We start from the raw sequence: 22230 nt of genomic DNA, 5'->3' as shown, positions 1-22230 counted from the left end.
CATATATTACATATTATCTTTTTAGTAATCTTTTCAAGTCTCAAGAAAGTGAGTAATCATTTGTAACTATGAGCAACAGAAACTTTATTCTGAGAATGTTGTATCATAGATACTTTTTTAAAAAAGATACTAAATCAAATTACTATTTCTTTTCCTATAATGAAAAATGTCTCATGGTTTGTAACCCAAGTAAATAAGGATTACTTGGAGTTGGGATGCTATATACTTGCAATTCAAAAAGCTGAATAGTCTCTGTATTTCTCGTTAGTTATATGAACATGTTGATAGACTATCGTGTTACTCATAAATTTCTTAGTCAAAGAATTCACAACAAGAAACCAGAATAAAATATTTGCTTATACAATGCTTAAAGAATTTTCCAAAGAACAATTATATATAGAACAAAGGCATGACCTTTTCTTTCTTACATGCCTTTTACATGCATACTGTTAAAAATCATTCTTACATGTTTTTCATGTTTTTCACTAGCTTATAAAAAAAGCTAGTGAAAGATATAACATTATGTAAATACTTAAGAAAAATGGATAATCGACAACAAACTCAAAGGCTACAGATCTATAACTTTCTCTGACTCGGACCATCACGTTCATTTCTTTCCTATAAACATCACCAGTGGAGACACAACTCAAATCCCAGACTCCAGAGTGATAGCAAAAAAACCCTCAGGAATGTTTCCATTGATAAGAGAACAAATTCATGCTGGCATCTGGAGAAGCTCTGTAATTCCCCGTACTGATCAGATCCCTGTCTTTGGAAATACACTCACTGTTAAAACACCAGATGTGTGCCAGACAGGTGAGACGTTTAGTCATATGTAAAGTACAATTTAATAACTGCTACAATATTTATTTAAAGTGATTAGAGTAACTTTACAGGCATGTAGTGAGACTTTCCACATATTCCGTGGTACAACCAATAGGCAACTATTAAACGTTAGATGGTGTGTTTAGACACGTTCCGAAAACTTTTCGTTCTTTACTATTCTGATCATTCATGCTACTCAAACTGTGTTTTCTAATAAAACATTTAAACCATTTTCAGCTTACACTGAATTTAACTTACAAGTTAACTTAGAACTGCTGGAAGAAGGGATGCATTTCCTTATTTGGCTTTTCAGCTGGTATATGCTTAACTCCTGCTGACTTGCAAACAAAAACACACAGGAACCAATCTGAGGTGAAGAGTTTGTGGATGCTGAAGCAAACTCAGTCTTTGCAAAAAGTGGAGTCTATAATGGAAAAAAATTGAAATTAATCATAACTGCATACTGTGTCATTAAATTCCACAGATAGTCTATTGTTAAAATGTCCAATTGGAATTTTTTAAGTACAGAAAAATAATAAACTGACCCTTTGCATGGTTCCCTAAAGCTATTATTGAAAGATTAAGATACTATTTTCCAATATGTGTATCTTACGATAAGAAAGAATTTTACTAAACAGTACTGAATTTCTGCCATCAAGCAATATACAAGATACTATAACGAAATGATAATGTAAGTTTACACAATGACATCTAAAATTTTAATGATTTAACTGTACGTTCAGTGATCAGATGGAAAGAAATCAGTGGACTAAAAAGTGTGAAGTAAGTATCTGAATTACTCTTTTAGATTGTTTATCCATCTGAATCATGATTTGGCTGTAATATCGACTATAAAGAGTGCAGATAAAGTGTCTGCCACACATGGGTACCTCTTGGCTATTTAAATGATTTATAATAAATTCAAACATATAGCATGGCGATAGGCACATAAGAATATTCATTTATATAGTAATATTAACCACTGTCACTCAGTGATAAAAGACTAAAAACATATAAATTGAATCAGAATATCTAGACACAGAACTAGGCTTCTTTTTTTTTTCTTCATAGTTTGGTTTGTTTATAAACCTTCAGAGAAAACAAGGGGCTAGTGTTAGTCTGTGTTAGTCACTCAGTTGTGTCTGGCTCTTTGCGACTCTATGGACTGTAGCCCGCCAGGCTCCTCTGTCCGTGGAATTCTTCAGGCAAGAATATTGGATTGGGCAGCCATTCCCTTCTCCAGGGGAACTTCCTGACCCAGGGATTGAACCCAGGCCTCTTGCATTGGAGGCGGATTCTTTACCATCTGAGCCACCAGGGAAGCTCTTGTCTATAAACCTTCAGAGAAAACAAGGGGCACTCATCCATATTGGGCACAGGTTAATCCTTTCCCTGAAGTAAACAAAGGGTCAGAGAACTGTACACTTGAACCCCATCAGCAATTTCTTTTATTAAACTACTTTTATTCTGGTACTATTCTTTAACACTAATTATTTTGAGGACACTACATTAAGCAGCCTGCTTAACCTCCTATTCAGGTAGCTTTTGCTTATAATATCAGAGAGTATCATCTTTTTTAGTTCCCAATGCAGAAATTTCTGACATCTGTATTGCTAATAATTGTGTTTTACCTGAGTAGCTGGTTTGTTTTTATGGACACTAAATTTTTTATCTGATCTTTTCCACTTTAGGTTGGTTGCTACAATGCTTAACACCAACTCCATTAAAAGCAAAAGACTAACACAAGCGTTAATGCATGTTAACTTCACCTTATCCTTTGTAACCTTACTCTTCCTTTGTTTTATACGAATTCAAAGTAGAAAATTGTGACAGTTCAATTTATCAATTCAGTATCAATATTATTTCACCATAAAAATCTTCCTGACACTAGCTTATAAAGTGCTCTAACATGTAACAAATATTATCATTTTAAAGAAAATTAAAGAAGTTACATACTAAATTTTGTTTTGTAACATCCAGACACAAACTAATTTTAGGGTTTCAACATCCACTGTAGGCCAACCAAATTGCAAGAGAAGATGGAATAATGCCCATGACATCTAACTTTTATCTGGAAACTGAATTTTTACTTAAGAGGTAATAGTCAGTACTCATTATTCATGGTAGTTAAGTCTATCAGGTCACCATGAATACAAATTAGTGAACACTGAACCACTGCTTCTGGGGGAAACACAGTGTGTTCCTAGGTTCTTGTGAGCCTCTGGTTACAATATTTTTGCCAACTGATCAATACATAATGTTTTATGTGTGTTTCTGCTTAAAGACATCTTATTTAATATACACATAATGATTCACTACCACTGAACTCAGACTTTAATACATGCCTGAAGGAAACTTATCTAATGCACACATTTTCTCTGTAAGGCACATGGTGGCCTCACTGCCTTAGGAACACAAGGCAGCACTTCAGCCCTCTGCTTGGGGGCCATTTTAAACAAAACCAGCAACCAGAAGCACAAAAATGCAAAACATGTGGCCCTTAAATAGAATTCAAAAAAGACCCTTGTTTACAGTAGGAGCTGAAACAAGAAGGCAAAGCATCACCTTATTTGACCCCAATTTGAAACATGCATATCTCATGACTCAAATTTTTCACCACTCATGCATGTGGCCATGAGTGACTGCAGAAGTGCTGTAAGCATTAATTTGGGGTTATAAATAAATTTTAGCAAGTAGAATTCACAAATAGAGAACTTGTGAAAAGTGAGGACCGACTGCAAATCATGTTCCTTTATGATTCAAAGCCATATTATAAGGTGTTTTTCATTTACTTATATTTTAATATGTTTTTCAGTAAAGGGGTCATGAACAGGCAATTTTTCTTCAGCCAAAGAACAGAACTATTTCAAATTAAAATGGGAGTCAATCACATAAGAGTCAAGAAACAAAACCAGTACTTAAAGACCAAATCTCTTGACTGTAAAGTACTCAGGTTTTACTGAATTATTGATGTTTGCAAATAATTGGTGTAGACCCAAGTTCTATACAAAAGTATTTTAGTAAACTCTCTAATTCTTCAGGGGATGGATGATGTATACCACTCCATTACACATTAATAATTTTAAAACAGGTTTTCTTACTAGTCGCTTATAGTGTAGTTTTTTGATCCACTAGTTCCAGTAGATACTTCTTAGACATAAAAGACCTTATCAGAGACAAATGAAAAGGTAGTGATGTGTCAGTATCACAGCAAGAACTTTAAAAAACAGAAACAGAATGTCCACATGTACATATTAAATACTGTGTGACCTCGAGGTATGAACTTTAACAATTTTACTGTGGCAAGCTGATCAAAACTGAATATAGACTTCAAGGGAAAGAAAGTACAGAAACCACTTTTAACACATTTTAAAATTATTTTCTAAGAATGCTAACAAAGTTACATTTTTAAACAAGAAATACATATTACCTTTTAGCAAAGTATTTACAGTGATATTTTCCTGTGCTTACACTAGATGATTGATAATCGAAATTATAAGTGCACCAATTTTTACTTCCAAAATAGTCCAGAAAATTTCAATTCCATTATAAAATTACCTAGTTTTCAATACTTCTGGTAAACTTTCAAAATCTATTTAGTGAAAATGATTTAGCATTTGTCACCTATTTAAAATATTTCGTTTCACAATGAGAACTGGCTACAGTTCAATGAACTTTTGAAAATATTTGTGCAATGATTATGCTTGTCATCCTGTCATCCTGTTTTAATACAATCTCTAATTAAATTTCTAAGAATGACTAAATCTAGTCCACTATTTTATGAAGAAAGATATTGTTTTAAAATATTCTTAAAAATTGCTGCATTTTTACAGCAATGTTGTTTTCCCATAAGTAATAAGAAAAAATGCAAATATACTAGGATATAAACTAACCAGCAGAAGGTTAGAAGCTTTGCTTTTAATATGTAAAAATCCTCTAAACAAGCCCTCCAGTTAATTAGCTGACTGAAACAGCGTGGTGGAAGGCCCACACTTCAGTGCCACGTGGTAATCACAGGGCTCTTACAATCATTTTCCAAATTCACCACTCATCTTTGCCTTTATTTTAGAATCAAAGCCAACTAAGTCTTTTCTGTTGTTAGTCTTTTGCTATTAAATATTCTCTTAAAGGTTTTGAATATCTTATTCAAATGATTAAGTACTCTTTGTAATTCTATAACTTAGAAAAATATTGTGAAGACTATGTCTTTAGAAAGGGTTTATTTTCCTCCCAGCTGTCCTATTTCTACTCCCACCTCTGACCATTTTATTCATCTAAGTATACTGAAATAATCCTTAGTAAAAAAAAAAAACAACTAATTTGTATGTACAACCATTCATATAAGGTGTCCATGCAAACTATAACCCACAGGCCAAATGTAGCTCACCCCTGTTTTTGTAAATTATGATTCATGGGAAAAAAACTTTGCTCATTCATTTTTTTTTCCCATTTCTTAAGTATTGTCTTTGGTTGTTTTGGAGCTATAATGGTAGTGCTTAAGTAGTTCCAGAAGAATACAACTCGCCTGCAAAGCCCTAAAATATTTATTATCGAGCCGTTTACAGAAAAGGTTCACTACCTCTGATGGCACACCAACACTAATTCTATGTGGACATACTGTACATAGGCATTTCCTTGAACAGGACTGCCATTTTGAGTGAATTAGAAAAATCAGGAACATATTCTTTGTAAACATGCTTTCAAAAGCCAAGAATTACAGACCAATACCTAAAGGGGAAAAAAGTTCCTTTCCAAATGATTTAACAACTTCCCTAAGACTGTATACTAAATATACTACAGTGAGACTTTAAATTCTGTTCAGTATTTTTAAAACCATATAAATACACTGACATCAATGAAATTTCTGTATTCAGTAACAACAGAAAGTCAAGACTAACTGAGGCCAGTGGGTACTTACTACCTAGAGAAACCATGCTTTGCCCTTATTGGCTCTTTCAGGAACTGATAAACATAAAGAGTCCTTAAGTGTTCCTTCTAATTAGAAATGTTACAAACTTTGGCCAAGGACTGTCCATTTGGCTAACTATTATCATTCCAAGTCCTCGGTTCAAATCTTAGCACATATAGAGAACAGAATTATTCTCTACACAAGCTAAGCAAAAATAAACAAAAACATGAAATACTCAAAAATGGAAAGGAAAAGGGCAAAGCGGCATATACATACAAATACTTTGTAAACAGAAAATCTGATGTGAAGAACAGAACCATCAACCCCAAGGTGCCATTCATCGGAAATAAAATGTTTGTTAAACGCCTGGGATAAAAAAATAGAAACCTGACCAACTGGATAAGAAAAAACTAAGTTTATTCTTATCTACTGAAATTCACCAAGAGCCCAAGATGATAAGCACCTACACATTCAGCAAACTTTGTTTTAGGTAAAAACTGGATTTATTTAGTGAGAAACAAAACTCCACAGACAGAGCATGGACCATCTCAGAAGGCAGAGCCAATAAACTCTTTTAAGTCAACCAAGCTACCATGCTGCTTTGTCTCCACCACCGGGCACCCTGGGAGTGACAGGGCCAAAACTGGCCTCTTATCTTCAAGCATCCTTACTCCCTTTGGGCAGACTGGCTTCTATAAGGTTGGTCAGAACCATATTGCCAAAATGTCTTTCAGAGCCTCTGGATTACCAAATGAGAGTCTTTCAGCAGTCAATATGGGAATCGGTAGGTTCGTGGAAAACCACACGGATCAAACGGAATAAAACCGCTCCCAAGACTATTTTCAAAAAGGGACGCCAGAAAAAAAAAAGGGAGGAGCATAAAATTCAAAGGCCCGTTTAAAAGGATTCTTCTGGTTTAGGCTGCTTGCTTAGAAAACAAAGTCAAGCCCTAAGAGGAGGGGCCCGATAAAGAGGTAAACAGGGGGAGAAGCAGCGAGGCGCGAGAGGAAGGGAGACAGGTGGCCGAGGGGAGGACGAGGGGAGCTGTCCTGAGCGCTCGCACCGGGGGCCGCACGGCTGAGCGCGGGACGCAAGCGGCCGGGAAGGCGGGCGCGGCCAAATTGCTGGGATCACCGCCCAGTAGCGCACAGGGGAAGACACGGACCGGAAAAGGGCATGCGATGGGAACGGACTGATTCTACAGTTTCCCTTTCTCCTCAAATAACTCACCAAGGAAATCTCACTGAGAAGACGGGGGGAAAGGAAAGGAAATGGGAAAGAGCTTCCGGGAGCCGCCAGCGCCGCCTCGGGACACAGTCCCGCACTTCGGACTCCTGCTCCTGATGGCCCACAGCCCAGGACCCAGGCCTTGTGAGGTCCCCCTCGCCCCAACCCGCGTAGCGGCCTCTGCGCCTGCGCAAGGGCTGTCCTCCGCGTTCGCGCGCCACGCCCACCCCCGAGCTGCCCAGTACCTGGTAAGCGACTTGTCCTGCGCCTCACCCACTCGATCCTAGGCCCCTCCCTCCCTCGTCCTGCTCTTCACGTCGGACGTGCGTCAGCGTGGCCTCAGTCGCTCGCCCCGCCCCACAGGGTCACGCATGTGGACGAGAGTATTGTGTGACGCGTGCACATCGGCACAATTTCCGTTTGTCTGTGGTAGAATTTATCTTTTTTTTCCAAATACACAGAGAAAAGAGCAACATTTTCAAGGGGACGCCATTTTCCACCCCTTTACTCCCAAAGGTACATATAAACTGTGGTTTTCACGTTGAGCTTCTCTGACAGAAAAGGAGCCGTTGCGAAAGGAAAGTTTGGGAAACTAGATTGCGACGCCACTTCCTCGTTGCCTAGTTACTGTTTCCACGGCAGTCGTGCCGTCAACAACGCTAAGCGAGCCCAAGAGTCGTAGAAGGGGTATTTTACTTTCTTGCCAAGAGAGGACTCGAAGAAGAGGTCGCGGGGGAATTGCGTGAAAGAAACATTCGTTCCTTGAGAAGGCAAGAGGGTAGGAGAGGAAAGGACAAGCTGTGAAGAAAGGGATGGAGATATTGCTATAGTGAGAAAAAAGCTAAGTAGTTTTCAGGACTCGTATGGTGGCCATGGATCCAACGGGCCCTTCTGAGAGCATTTATAACCTCATACCCAGTGACTGGAAGGAGCCTCCACAGCCTCCTAGGTATGTGGGTAAGCAACGATTATCACTTGAAACAAGAATGGAGAAGAATTGTCCCATTTCAGGATTAAGTAAGCGTCGTATGACTTTCAAAACGAGATTATTTCTATCTCAGTGAAGTAGTCTTGGGTGATAGCTTCTTAAAGAAGGAGTTGCGAAATAGAAGTATTTAGCTCTTCATAATTCAGGGAGATGGTGGACCAGTGCTGTGAGAGAGCCATTTTCTTATGTCAGCCTCTTGTTCATACGTGTGTAATTGTAAGTTAATTGTACGTGTGTGATATGGTATGCAACATAGCCTGAAATATCTTAGTGTTGAAAAAAGAGAAGTCACAATTTTATTATCCTGCATTAGGATACTTGATATCTTGTTTCAGGAATTCACTTTTGTTTCTGACTACACCACTGCTTTCTCTAAAGAAAGATAATACCCATTTTTTCCCGAGTATTGTCAAATATAAATTTCTGTTTCTGAGCCTCTCTCTCTTTTTTTTGATTGATGAAACAAATGCACAAGATAGTGCCTAAGGTCTTCTTTTGATCTGATAGTTGATATAAAGAAGAATGGATTGACAGAGACCCAAAAATATGTGATAGAGTTAAGATTTTTATATAGGTGTTAGGACCCCTTTAGCTCCCCACATTTTCAAAAAGGTACCAGACAGTAAACCTGTCAGTTACTCACCTGGGACTTAGCACTTACTTAAATCTCTGGGGACAAAAGAAGGTAAAGAATAGGGAAAATCTCATTCCTTCTAGGATTTTGCAGCTTTATCTTTCTCCTTTTTCTTGTTCCAAGTCAAAACTACATTGAAAGCACACTGGGCTAAAAACAAAAAAATTAGGCTCTGCAACTGATTGGTTTTGTGATCTCGAATACATTATTAAAATTTGTTTTCTGATCTGTAAAAAAAATTACATGAACTGGATAATCTTTAAGGTCTTTCAGATCTTAATTGTCAGTTTTCTTTTTTAGTAATTACTTGGAGTGCCTAACATCTTCAACAGGTGGACAGATCCTTCATTTTTAAGCCTGAGTATCTTTTTTTTAACCAGACTAATACCTATTTTGTTTTCCATTAACTTCTCAAAATCTAGTAGAGATTGGAAATAGGAATTCAAAGTAAGATTTGGTACAGTTTCAGAGTTTATGAGAAGTGTTCAAATTAACTATTGCTGAATGGAGTTTTAATCAAAAATTCCTGTATATTGTACAAGATAAAAGCTCCTCCTCTGTAACCCACTGGCAGATTATATTTTTCATAGAATCCTGAATTTGAATGTTAAGATAGTTTATTAAATAGGTGTTTTGTTTATTGGTAAATTTAAAAAGCTTTACTGTGTCTAGGTGGCTTTTTCAAGAAATTTTATAGGAAAAATCTTTATTTAGTTGGCAAATGTGTAATATCACCCTTGGGTAATGTTGCAGTGACAGCTCAAACTCCTTGGTTTACTCTGAAGAAATAAGTAGGAAAAACTAACTTACGGTGAAAAGAATAGAAGGCATCCATATGTGATGCCAGAGAACTCTTTGTGTTAGGGTAAAGTCAACCTACACTGCCAGCAACAACCAAGAGGAGTTTTTAATTCGATAAGATGTTGTGCTTGCAAGACACTAATTTATAAAAAACAGAGCATAATAAAACTTTTAACCAATTCTCTCTCTCCACTGTAACACAAATTGCCCTCACAGTAACACAATCACCCTTAGCCAATTCCCTTATTAGTAGTAAGAATTCTTACTAAGAAAGAAATATATTAAGCTATGAGTCTTTGCATCACTGAGTTATATACCCAGTTTCAAGAAAGTTCACTGCAGCTCTTTGCAAGTCTTGAAGATGATTGTTCAGCTTTCACAAAGAGGCAGATTCCTTGGGGAAACCACAATTGATGGTACCTGATCTCCCATACTTCAGAGATTCCAGTCTCCTTGGGGAACTGACAGATAAACATTAAAGTGTTGGTTAACAATAAAACCATACATCGTTGAAAACCCTAATGAGAGATGCAGATGCTAAATGAGAATTTAGAAAATGGATATATGAAATCAAAGTGGGATGAAGGACACCCTCTTCCAGTTGAACTGTGAGCTATGAGCAGTCTAAAGTTCTACACAATTAAGAAGTGCTGTAATAATACTGGCCTGAAATTTTAAAACAAAACAAGCATATAGCAGTAGTTAACCAGATGTTCATCTAGTCGAATAGAATTAAAAAAAAAAAACTCAATGAAACATCAGATTGTACCAACTTTTGGTCTATTTCAAATAAATTGCCATGGAAATGTTTATCTAAAGACTTAATATGACTAAATATATCATGACTATTGGCAAGAAAATATAAGTATGGTATGTTTATTGAATATGACAACTTTAGCCCACATGTAATAAAAAAGTAGGACCAGTTGTCTGAGTCACCCCTAGATCTTTACAATAAAACCACACCATCTAGAAAATGGAATCAAATGCAACTATTGAAAGTGTAATGGAAGCAAGCTCAGTGTTCATCAATAGCTGAATGGATAAAGAAGATGTGTGTATATGTATATACACACATATACATGCAATGGATTGCTACTCAGTTATAAAAAAGCATGGAATTTTGCCATTTGCAGCAACATGTATGGATTTGGAGAGCGTTATTTTTTGTGTAATAAGTCAGAGAAAGACAAATACTGTGGCGTCACTTAAATGTAGAGTCTAAAAAATACAACAAAGTAGTGAAAACAAAAAAGAAGCAGATTCACAGATAAAAAGAACAAACTAGTGGTTACCAGTGGGGGTGGGGGGCAGGGAGAAGGGGAATACAAGGGTAGGGCAAAAGGGTTGTTATGGAATTATATGAAATGTGGGTGAAACTTGCATGATTTGAAAATTGTAAAGCACTATAGCATTGAAAAAATCTTTCATTCAAAAAAAAGTGTAAGTTTTACATATATCAATTATGAAAAGAAATCACATTATCAAGTTACAATTCATACATAGATATATAAAAATTTTTTTGGAAAATTGAGATTAATGGAACCTATTAATAGATCTTTATTCTTGTGTTATTGAGATATAATTGACATACACCATTATATTAGTTTCATCATTTTAAAAATTTGTAATTTGGAAAAAGTTATTATTCATATAGAATAAAATATCTTATTTTCTATGACATGGTAAGCTTTCAGTTCACACACAAAATAGTGGAATGAATCACAAGATGCAATTTTTAAAAAGGTGAGTATACACACTCCTTTTTACCTCAAAAAAGGTGATTAGTCAGATCATATATGCTAATTCCAGTTTCCATGGGAATTTGAAGGCACAGATTTGGATTGAACATTACTTCTTGAAGGTATCTAATGTGCCTATTCATTTTGGACTGTAATTAATTCCTAGCCATTGAGTTCAAAGTTGAGGAAAGTCTTCTAAAAGCAAGAAAAAATTTAATGTTTCTCCACACAAACTTATCTACATAGTAAGGTGAGAATACAAGTTACTAAAAGTGGTGTAGCTGAATTTCTGCTTCCAATCAAGAATGGAATTTACCCTCTCACCTTAAGCAATTAAAACACCAGGAAAATATATGTAAAACAATGGTTTTTTAGACACTGAACAATAAGCAGCACAGAACGGTCATCCCTAAGTGAAGGGAAACAAGACCTACAATTGTCCCAATATTCTCCCTGGAGAAAATCTCCAGACAAAAGTTCAGGAAAGAGAAATTAAAACAAAATTCAGCAGTTTCACTGAGTTAAAGTGACAGGATTCAGAATTTGAGGTCAAAGGGAAGTCGCTCAGTCATGTCCGACTCTTTGCGACCCCATGGACTGTAGCCCACCAGGCTCCTCCATCCATGGGATTCTCCAGGCAAGAGTACTGGAGTGGGTTGCCATTTCCTTCTCCTTGAGGAGGTCAAGCCATATACAATTCATAGCACAGAGTACTGTAGAGGAGAGAACTGCATAGATAGAAAATTATGGAAGTATACAGGAGGATTTCCCTGATGTCTTTGGTTGACAGTCCACATGTATGATGAAACTACCAAGGCCAGAGAAATAACCAACAGAAAGCAGCAGAGCCAGATAAAGTTTATGTTCCCACCAACCAGAGTGAATCTCATAAGATACAGGGGATTGAGTGCTGTACCAGGAAGTAGGACCGACTTAGAACTGGACTAAAAGTTTCTAGTCCCAGAAATATAATATGTATAACCAAGAGAAAAATCAGTCAAAACAAACAGACAAAGAAACAATATCAGAGAATTAGTAGACAAGAACATTAAAACCACTATTTAAAATATTTTCATGTGTTCCAAATGCAGATGAAAACATGAGCAAGACATAGAAATAGAAGGATAAAAAAATTAAGTTGAATACATAAATAATACTATGTCTAAAATGAAAATAGTATACTGAATGGGGATAATAGCTAAGACACTGAAGAAAAAAATATTTTTGGATTTAAAGACATAAAACAACACAAAATGAAAATGAGAGGGGAAAAAAACTGAAAAGGAATACAGAATCAGTGAGCTGTTGACCACATCAAGCAACCTAACACAAGTGTAATTAGGATCCCAGAAGGAGAGTAGACAGATAAAGAAGAAATATTTGAATAGTGGTCAAAATTTTTATAAAATTAATGAGATCTTTAAATCTACAAATCAAAGAATCATTATGAACCCCAAGAGGGAAAAGGAGGAGTTGTAAGAAGAGAAGAGGGAAACCATTCCAAGGGGAATTAACATAAACTTTCCTAAAACCAGTAATAAAGAGAAAAATACTAAAAACAGCCAAGGAAAAAAGAAACATTGCATACAGAGGAAGAAGGAAGGTCAGCAAATATTTCATCAGAAAACACAGGAAGCCAGAAGTTTTAAAAGTCCATAATGCACAAGAAAGTGGTATGAGCTGGAAATTTGGATTTGCACAATGACATAAAGATTACATAAAATGATAAATATGGCTTCCCAGGTGACTCGATGGTAAAAGAATCTACCTGCCAATGCAGGTGTCACAGGAGACAAGAGTTTGATCCCTGGGTCAGGAAAATCCCCTGTAGGAGGAAAGGGCAACCCACTCCAGTATTCTTGCCTGGAGAATCCCATGGACAGAGGAGCCTGCTGGGCTACAGCCCATAGGGTCACAAAGAGTCGAACCCAACTGAGCATACACACACACACACAGATGGGTAAATGTTAGTTTTTTTTTTTTCTTTTTAAATTTCGTTACAATATACTTAGGTTTTTAAGGGGAAAATAACCACAATGAATTACAGGTTTTATAACACTCATAGAACCCTAGGATAAAGATGGGGGAGGGGTAGAAGCTTTTGTGAGGTTCTTATATCCTGTAGTATAATAATACTTGTAGTATAATAATACTTGAAGGTAGACTGTGATGAGGTAAACATATATTGTAAACCTTAGAACTTCTACAAAATAAAAACAAAAGACAAGACAGCACAAAATAAGGAAGAACCAGCAATGGGATATGTAGAAAACAATAGCAAGATGGAAATTTTAAATACAAATACATTTTAAAAAATCACATTAAATGTCAGTAGTCCAAACAATTACGAAACTGTTAGAAAGGATAAAAATTCTATGTTCTCCATAAGCTGCTGCTAAGTCACTTCAGTCGTGTCCAACTCTGTGCTACCCCACAGATGGCAGCCCACCAGGCTCCATCGTCCCTGGGATTCTCCAGGCAAGAACACTGGAGTCGGTTGCCATTTCCTTCTCCAGTGCGTGAAAGTGAAAAGTGAAAGTGAAGTCACTCAGTCGTATCCAACCCTCAGCGACCCCATGGACTGCAGCCCACCAGGCTCCTCCGTCCATAGGATTTTCCAGGCAAGAGTACTGGAGTGGGGTGCTATTGAAAACCCCCTTAAAAAATAAAGACACAGAAAAAAACTCAAAGAATAGACAAATATTGTATTATCATAAAGGAATACTGGATTGGTTATATTAATATCAAACAGTAGATTTTAGACTATAGAATTTTAAGAGGGATAAAGAGTATTACTTTCTAATAATGAAGTGATCAGTTTTTCAAGAAGGTATGCTAATTCTAAAGGCTGTGTACCTACTAGTGGAGCTTCAAAATACATGAAGCAAAAGCTGACAGAACTAAAAGAAGAAATAAATCCACAATTGTAATCAGAGATTTCAACATCTCTCTTTCAATGATTATTAGAACACTTGAAAATAGTATCCAACCTGTTTTGTCCTGTCAGTTATAGAACACTCCAGCCAATAGCGGCAGTTGTTGAATAGTGGTCAAAAGTTCTATATACACTTCCTTTTCCAGTGTATATAGAACATTTACCAAGATAGAATGTGCTTTGTGTCATAAAACAAGTGTCAAAAAACTTTAAAGGATTGAAATTTTACAAACTATATTTTTTTAACCATGATAGAAATTAATTAGAAATCAGAGAGATATCTGGAAAGTCCCCAAACAAGCATAACACATCTAAACAAACTTCTAACACAAAGAAGACATCAGAAGGGGATTTAAAAGGTTTTTGAGCCGAATGAAAATGGAAGCATATCATATCAAAATTTGTGCTATGCAGCTATGAAGCAATGCCTAGAGGGAATTTTTGGCTTCTATTAGATAAGTCATTTCAGTCACTCAGTTGTGTCCAACTCTTTGCAACCCCATAGACTCCAGCACACCAGGCTTCCCTGTCCATCACCAACTCCCAGATCTTGCTCAAACTCACGTCCATCGAGTCAGTGATGTCATCCAACCATCTCATCCTCTGTCATCCCCTTCTCTTTCCACCTTCGATCTTTCTCAGCATCTGGGTCTTTTCTAATGAGACGGTTCTTCGCATCAGGTGGCCACAGTATTGGAGTTTCAGCTTCAGCATCAGTCCTTCCAATGAATATTCAGAACTGATTTCCTTTAGGATGGAGTGATTGGAGGGACTCTCAAAAGTCTTCTCCAACACCACAGTTCAAAAGTATCAACTCTGTGGCACTCAGCTTTGTTTATAGTCCAACTCTCTCATCCATACATGACTACTGGAAAAACCATAGCTTTGACTAGACAGACCTTTGTTGGTGAAATAATGTCTCTGCTTTTTTTTTTAATTTATTGATTTTTTTATTGAAGGATAATTGCTTTACAGAATTTTGTTGTTTTCTGTCAAATCTCAACATGAATCAGCCATAGGTATACAATATATCCCCTCCCTTTTGAACCTTCCTCCCATCTCACTCCTCTAGATTGATACAGAGCCCCTGTTTGAGTTTCCTGAGTCATACAGCAAATTCCCGTTGGCTATCTATTTTGCATATGGTAATGTAAGTTTCCATGTTACACTTTCCATACATCTCACCCTCTCCTCCCCTCTCTCCATGTCCATAAGTCTATTTTCTATGTTTGTTTCTCCATTGCTGCCCAGTAAATAAATTCTTCAGTACCATTTTTCTAGATTCTGTATATATATATTACAGTATAATATTTATCTCTCTTTCTGACTTACTTCACTTTGTATAATAGGCTCTAGGTTCATTCACCTCATTAGAACTGACTCAAATGCATTCCTTTCTAATATGCTGTCTAGGTTGGTCATAGCTTTTCTTCCAAGGAGCAAGCGTCTTTTAATTTCATGGCTGCAGTCACCATCTGCAGTGATTGTGGAGCCCCCCCAAAATAAAGTCTCTCACTGTTTCCATTGTTTCCCCATCTGCTTGCTATGAAGTGATGGGACGAGATGCCATGATTTTTTGAATGTTGAGTTTTAAGCCAGCTTTTTTACTCTTCTCTTTCACTTTCATTAAGAGGCTCTTTAGTTCTTCTTTGTTTTCTGCCATCTGCATCTGAGATTGCTGATATTTCTCCTGGCAATCTTGATTCCAGCTTGTGCTTCATCCAGCCCAGCATTTTGCATGATGTACTCTGCATATAAGTTAAATAAGCAGGGTGACAATATACAACCTTGACATACTCTTTTCCCAATTTGGAACCAGTCTGTTGTTCCATGTCTGGTTCTAACTGTTGCTTCTTGACCTGCATACAGATTTCTCAGGAAACACATATAAGTATAAATGTTCAAAGTCAAATAGCTAAAATTGTACCTTAAGAAACTTAAAGAGAAAAAACTCCAAATAATGAGATATAATAATGATCAGTGCAGAAATCATTGAAATGGCAAATGTGAACATTAGAGAAGACTTATAAGCAAAAGAAAAAAGAACAAAAGAGAGAGAGAGGAGAGACACACTACCAATATCAGAAATGGGAGAGGTTACATCATTATAAATGCTACAGATGGTCAAAGAGTAGTAAGTAAATACTATGATCATCTTTATCCTGGCACTGTTTTATTAGAGTAAAACTTTAATCTAGCTTGCCTAAGCCTGATGGACAGGGCTCGGATAATTATGCTTAATGGCTATCTCCAATTGAATATAAATATATATTATAGAATATAGAATATAGCTATATGTAAGTTAGAAATGTATATCCTTTTGAAAACTTTATATGGTTTTTATTAAAGATATACATGCTACAGTTTTTTTTTTATTTTTAGGTATGTATCAATTTTTAAAGCAACTGTAAAAGATGACATGCAAAAATTTAAAACTGCGATGAAAACTATGGGACCAGCAAAACTTGAAGTACCTTCTCCAAAGGATTTCCTGAAGAAACACTCAAAGGAAAAAATTCTACCACCCAGTAGGTTTTATCACTTTTTAATTTTTAAAGTGTTTACGGGTAATTTAACTACAGTTATCTTGTCTGGGAATATTAAATGTTCACAGTAATAACAACTTTAGCTCATATTAAACAGAATTTTAGAGGCTAGGAAAAAGCAGAAATCAGGAATATAGTACGTTCACCGTAGTATTCCTAGCAGCATTATTTAGTCAAGACATGGAAGCAACCTAAGTGCCCATCAGCAGATTAATGGATAAAGAAGTTGTGGTATATGTATACAATGCAATACTGCTGCTGCTGCTGCTAAGTGGCTTCAGTCGTGTCCTACCCTGTGCGACCCCATAGACGGCAGCCCACTCAACCATAAAAAAAGAATGAACTATTGCCATTTGCAGCAACATGGATGGACTTGGAGGGTATTATACTAAGGGAAATAAGTCAAAGATGTAAACTTTTTGATGTCACTTATATGTAGAATATAAAAGAAAACAAACTGGTAAATATAACAAAAAAGAAGCAAACAGAGTAAACTAGTGGTTACCAGTGAGAAGAGGGAAAAGAGAGGCAATAAAATAGGGGATTAAGAGGTTCAAATTATTATGTATAAAATAAGATACAATGATACATTGTATAACAAGTGATACAGTCAAATTTTATAGTAATTATAAATGGAGTATAACCTTTAAAAATTCTGAATCACTATATTGTATACCTGTTACTTATAATATTACAAATCCACTACAATGAAAAAATGTATTTTAAAAAATTCTCAAAAACCCCACTATGTAGTAGAAAAAGAGAGTCAGTTCAGTTCAGTTGCTCAGTCGTGTCCTACTCTTTTCGACACCATGAATCGCAGCATGCCAGGCCTCCCTGTCCATCACCAACTCCCGGAGTTCACCTAGACTCATGTCCATCAAGTCAGTGATGCCATCCAGCCATCTCATCCTCTGTCATCCCCTTCTCCTCCTGCCCCCAATCCCTCCCAGCATCAGAGTCTTTTCCAATGAGTCAACTCTTCGCATGAGTTGGCCAAAGTACTGGAGTTTCAGCTTTAGCATCATTCCTTCCAAAGAGATCCCAGGGCTGATCTCCTTCAGAATGGACTGGTTGGATCTCCTTGCAGTCCAAGGGACTCTCAAGAGTCTTCTCCAACACCACACTTCAAAAGCATCAATTCTTCGGTGTTCAGCCTTCTTCACAGTCCAACTCTCACATCCATACATGACCACAGGAAAAACATAGCCTTGACTAGACAAACCTTTGTTGGCAAAGTAATGTCTCTGCTTTTGAATATGCTGTCTAGGTTGGTCATAACTTTCCTTCCAAGGAGTAAGCATCTTTTAATTTCATGGCTGCAGTCACCATCTGCAGTGACTTTGGAGCCCCAAAAAATAAAGTCTGACACTGTTACCACTGTTTCCCCATCTATTTCCCAGAAAAAGAGAGTAGAGAATGCTAAATTTCCTTCCCCAAAGACTTTCCTTTTGAAGGTGTAAGCATCTTGAACTATATCTTGGACTATATGATAAAGCCCCACCTCGAGCACCACCCACCATCTTCAGATCTAGCCATATGACATCAATAACAAGCAACAATTATAAGAGTTCTAAACCCCAAATGGGCAAAATTGCTTGGCCTCTGAACCTTATCTAGTCTTTTTTCCAGGAAATGAAAATACAACCATTGCTATCAGTTGTCAAAGCAATGACCAGTCTCATTTTAGCTTTGAGTATGGGGCTTTAAATTTCTCAGATCTCGAAGACCATTAGGACAATGAAAGAACTGGATGTAATGGAAGAGGCTTCCTGAATGAGAATCAGTTTCTTGGGCATGCTACCTGTGCAGCCACCCTGGGCCCCATGCTTCAAAGGATCCCACACTTGGTTTAATGCTCTGCTTTTGTCATCTTGAAATTCCTAATAACTTTTTATCAAGGAGTCCCACATTTTCATCTTGTGCTGGGCCTCACAAATGATGTAGTCAGTTGTGATCATAAAGCACATGGATATTGGGGGAAAGGCCATTAGAAAAGTGGAGAATAGATGAAAAAGGATTTGTGACAAGTATGCATGAAGCAGCTTCTTCCCATCTTGAGTATGTCTTCCCTGCTGGTTTTGGGTAATAAACACAAGAGGGCAATGAGTCTATGTCTTTTAAAAAGTTAGCCTCTTCCCATCTTCTTGGATCAAAGAACTAACACAGTATGTCAAGCCCAGTGAGGGTATCACCTTTTGACAAAAATGTGACTCCTTCTCCCTATGGCAATGGTTTGTGTCCCACAATCCTCTCATAATCCATATGCCATGATAAAGGATGAGGGCATTATTAGGAAAGATGGAAGAAGCAAGTATGAAAATACAATATTAATGTTTAAATTCAGGTCTTTGAAAGTCTCCTGTCTTTTCCTCGAGTGTTATTTTGCAATGCACAGCCACTCAAGAATACTGGAAAATCTTAAAATAGAATTTAATTCCTTAAGTGCCTTAGGACCAGTGATATTACTTGAGTCCTTATGAATACTCACCAAAGTTAAGCATATTACATAGCACAACTACCAAACTGTAAATCCTAAGTTTCAAATAAGAAAAAAGAGATGAAGTCTGTCTCTCCTCTTATAAACATTATAAGGTAGTTCAGTTCAGTTCAGTTACTCAGTCATGTCCGACTCTTTGCGACCCCATGAACTGCAGCACGCCAGGCCTCCCTGTCCATCGCCAACTCCCAGAGTTCACCCAAACTCACGTCCATTGAGTCGGTGATGCCATCCAACCATCTCATCCTCTGTCATCCCTTCTCCTCCTGCCTTCAATCTTTTCCAACATCAGGGTCTTTTCAAATGAGTCAGCGCTTCGCATCAGGTGGCCAAAGTATTGGAATTTCAGCTTCAACATCAGTCCTTCCAATGAACATCCAGGAATGATCTCCTTTAGGATGGACTGGTTGGATCTCTTTGCAGTCCAAGGGACTCTCAAGAGTCTTCTCCAACACCGCAGTTCAAAAGCATCAATTCTTCGGCACTCAGCTTTCTTCACAGTCCAACTCTCACAACCATACATGACCACTGGAAAAACCATAGCCTTGACTAGACGGACCTGTGTTGATAAAGTAATGTCTCTGCTTTTTAATATGCTGTCTAGGTTGGTCATAACTTTCCTTCCAAGGAGTAAGCGTCTTTTAATTTTATGACTGCAATCACCATCTGCAGTGATTTTGGAGCCTCCCAAAATAAAGTCTGACACTGTTTCCACTGTTTCCCCATCTATTTGCTATGAAGTGATGGGACTGGATACCATGACCTTAGTTTTCTGAATGTTGAGCTTTAAGCCAACTTTTTCACTCTCCCTTTTCACTTTCATCAAGAGGCTTTTTAGTTCCTCTTCACTTTCTGCTGTAAGGGTGTTATCATCTGCATATCGGAGGTTATTGATATTTCTCCCGGCAATCTTGATTCCAGCTTTTGCTTCTTCCAGCCCAGCGTTTCTCATGATGTACTCTGCATAGAAGTTAAATAAGCAGGATGACAATGTACAGCCTTGATGTACTCCTTGCCTATTTGGAACCAGTCTGTTGTTCCATGTCCAGTTCTAACTGTTGCTTCCTGACCTGCATACAGGTTTCTCAAGAGGCAGGTCAGGTGGTCTGGTATTCCTATCTCTTTAAGTATTTTCCACAGTTTATTGTGATCCACACAGTCAAAAGCTTTGGCGTAGTCAATAACGCAGAAGTAGATGTTTTTCTGGAACTCGCTTGCTTTTTCAATGATCCAGCAGATGTTGGCAATTTGATCTCTGGTTCCTTTGCCTTTTCTAAAACCAGCTTTAACCTCTGGAAGTTCATGGTTCACGATTGCTGAAGCCTGGCTTGGAGAATTTTGAGGATTACTTTACTAGCGTGTGAGATGAGTGCAATTGTGTGGTAGTTTGAGCATTCTTTGGCATTGCCTTTCTTTGGGATTGGAATGAAAACTGACCTTTTCCAGTCCTGTGGCCACTGCTGAGTTTTCCAGATTTGCTGACATATTGAATGCAGCACTTTCACAGCATCATCTTTTAGCATTTGAAAGAGCTCAACTGGAATTCCATCACCTCCACTGGCTTTGTTCTTAGTGATACTTCCTAAGGCCGACTTGACTTCACATTGCAGTATGTCTGGCTCTAGGTGAGTGATCACATCATCATCATCTGGGTCGTGAGGATCTTTTTTGTATAGTTCTTCTGTGTATTCTTGCCACCTTTTCTTAATATCTTCTGCTTCTGTTAGGCCCATACCATTTCATCTTTGCATGAAATGTTATAAGGTAAAACAAACACAAAAATTCATTGGCCTTAAGAATAAAAAATTTGGGGTTTTACAAGAGCTTTAAAGGTCCATCAAAATAAGATAAAATAAAAGCCCATGTGGTGAAACAACGTTTTAGGTAACATAGGCCAAACAGCTACCAGTCTCTTTGTGCATATACTGCCATTTTGAACACAGTAACTTGCTAGACACACTGAAAAATACCTACAAGGTATATGAACATTTCTCTGAATTCAAGTAGTGGAACATCTGCATGACTACGAGACCCTGTTGATATTGCAATTTTGTTATAGCCTAAAGTGAAAAGTGAAAGTCAGAATTGCTCAGTTGTGTCTGACTCTTTGCCACCCCATGGACTATACAGTCCTTGGAATTCTCCAGGCCAGAACACTGGAGTGAGTAGCCGTTCCCTTCTCCATGGATCTTCCCACCCCAGGGATCGAATCCACCTCCGACACTGCAGGTGGATTCTTTACCAGTTGAGCCACCAGGGGAGCCCAAAAATACTGGAGTGGGTAGCCTATCTGTTCTCCAGCAGCTCTTCCTGACCCAGGATTCAAACCGGGGTCTCCTGCATTGTAGGCAAATTCTTTACCAGCTGAGCTATCAGGGAAGCCTAGAAAGAAACCAAATCATTTGGCTTTCGGATTTGGCAGTCAATTGTGGTCGTAGAGAATATAGATATCAGGGGGAATAATTTGTGACTAGACATCCTCACCCCTTTTTCCAAACCTCCCCACATTGTCTGCAAACAGTCAGACATGCCTGAGCGACGAAGCAGCAGCCCCATTGCCATCCTCCACTCTTGTGTTGATAGACGAGATGATGCTTAGGTAGATATACCATACAGTAAGATGGGGGTAGGCTTTAGGCTTCATCCAGCGCACAACCACAAAGGAAGATTTATAATTTACTTACTCAACTGCTGCTGCTGCTAAGTCACTTCAGTCGTGTCCGACTCTGTGCGACCCCATAGACACAGCCCACCAGGCTCCCCCGTCCCTGGGATTCTCCAGGCAAGAACACTGGAGTGGGTTGCCATTTCCTTCTCTAAGGCATAAAAGTGAAAAGTCAAAGTGAAGTCACTCAGTCGTGCCTGACTCTTAGCGACCCCATGGACTGCAGCCTACCAGGCTCCTCCATCCATGGGATTTTCCAGGCAAGAGTATTGTAGTGGGGTGCCATTGCCTTATCTGACTTACTCAACTAAGAATGAGTTATCAGTCTTCCTAAACTGTTGCTTTATTTTCTGAGAATTCACTTTTGCCTCTTAAATGCATTTCTAAAGCTTTAGTTAAGGAAGTCATCTGCATGCACTTTCAACTCATAATTAAATTTGGCTTCTAAATATTTCTCA

At 37.7% G+C, this 22230-nt stretch overlaps 2 protein-coding genes across 8 annotated transcripts in view; one reads left to right on the top strand and one right to left on the bottom strand.

Moving 5' to 3' along the window:
* The window catches only part of THNSL1 (threonine synthase like 1), a 144214-nt gene that overhangs the window by 7398 nt on the left and 114586 nt on the right, over positions 1–22230 (bottom strand). Inside the window, exons 1-2 of one of the 5 annotated variants that reach the window (XR_002182152.2) lie at positions 6965–7152; positions 1084–1249 (exon numbers count right to left, since the gene is read on the bottom strand). The gene's annotated coding sequence lies outside the window, so the exon portion shown is untranslated. The other 4 variants (XM_019973046.2, XM_019973045.2, XM_070800829.1 and 1 more) reach the window with 4 other exon arrangements.
* The window catches only part of ENKUR (enkurin, TRPC channel interacting protein), a 34738-nt gene continuing 19856 nt past the window's right edge, over positions 7349–22230 (top strand). The window contains exons 1-2 of one of the 3 annotated variants that reach the window (XM_070800831.1): positions 7349–7477; positions 16444–16589. In XM_070800831.1, coding sequence (XP_070656932.1) covers positions 16481–16589 — 109 coding nt within the window. In that variant the 5' untranslated portion in view covers positions 7349–7477; positions 16444–16480. Of the gene's footprint in view, positions 7478–7497; positions 7911–16443; positions 16590–22230 lie in introns of those variants that run through there. The other 2 variants (XM_070800830.1, XM_019973047.2) reach the window with 2 other exon arrangements.

Source organism: Bos indicus, chromosome 13, assembly GCF_029378745.1.
Source record: "Bos indicus isolate NIAB-ARS_2022 breed Sahiwal x Tharparkar chromosome 13, NIAB-ARS_B.indTharparkar_mat_pri_1.0, whole genome shotgun sequence".
NCBI classification, from domain to species: domain Eukaryota; kingdom Metazoa; phylum Chordata; class Mammalia; order Artiodactyla; family Bovidae; genus Bos; species Bos indicus.
This window is presented reverse-complemented; position numbering and strand designations above follow the sequence as displayed.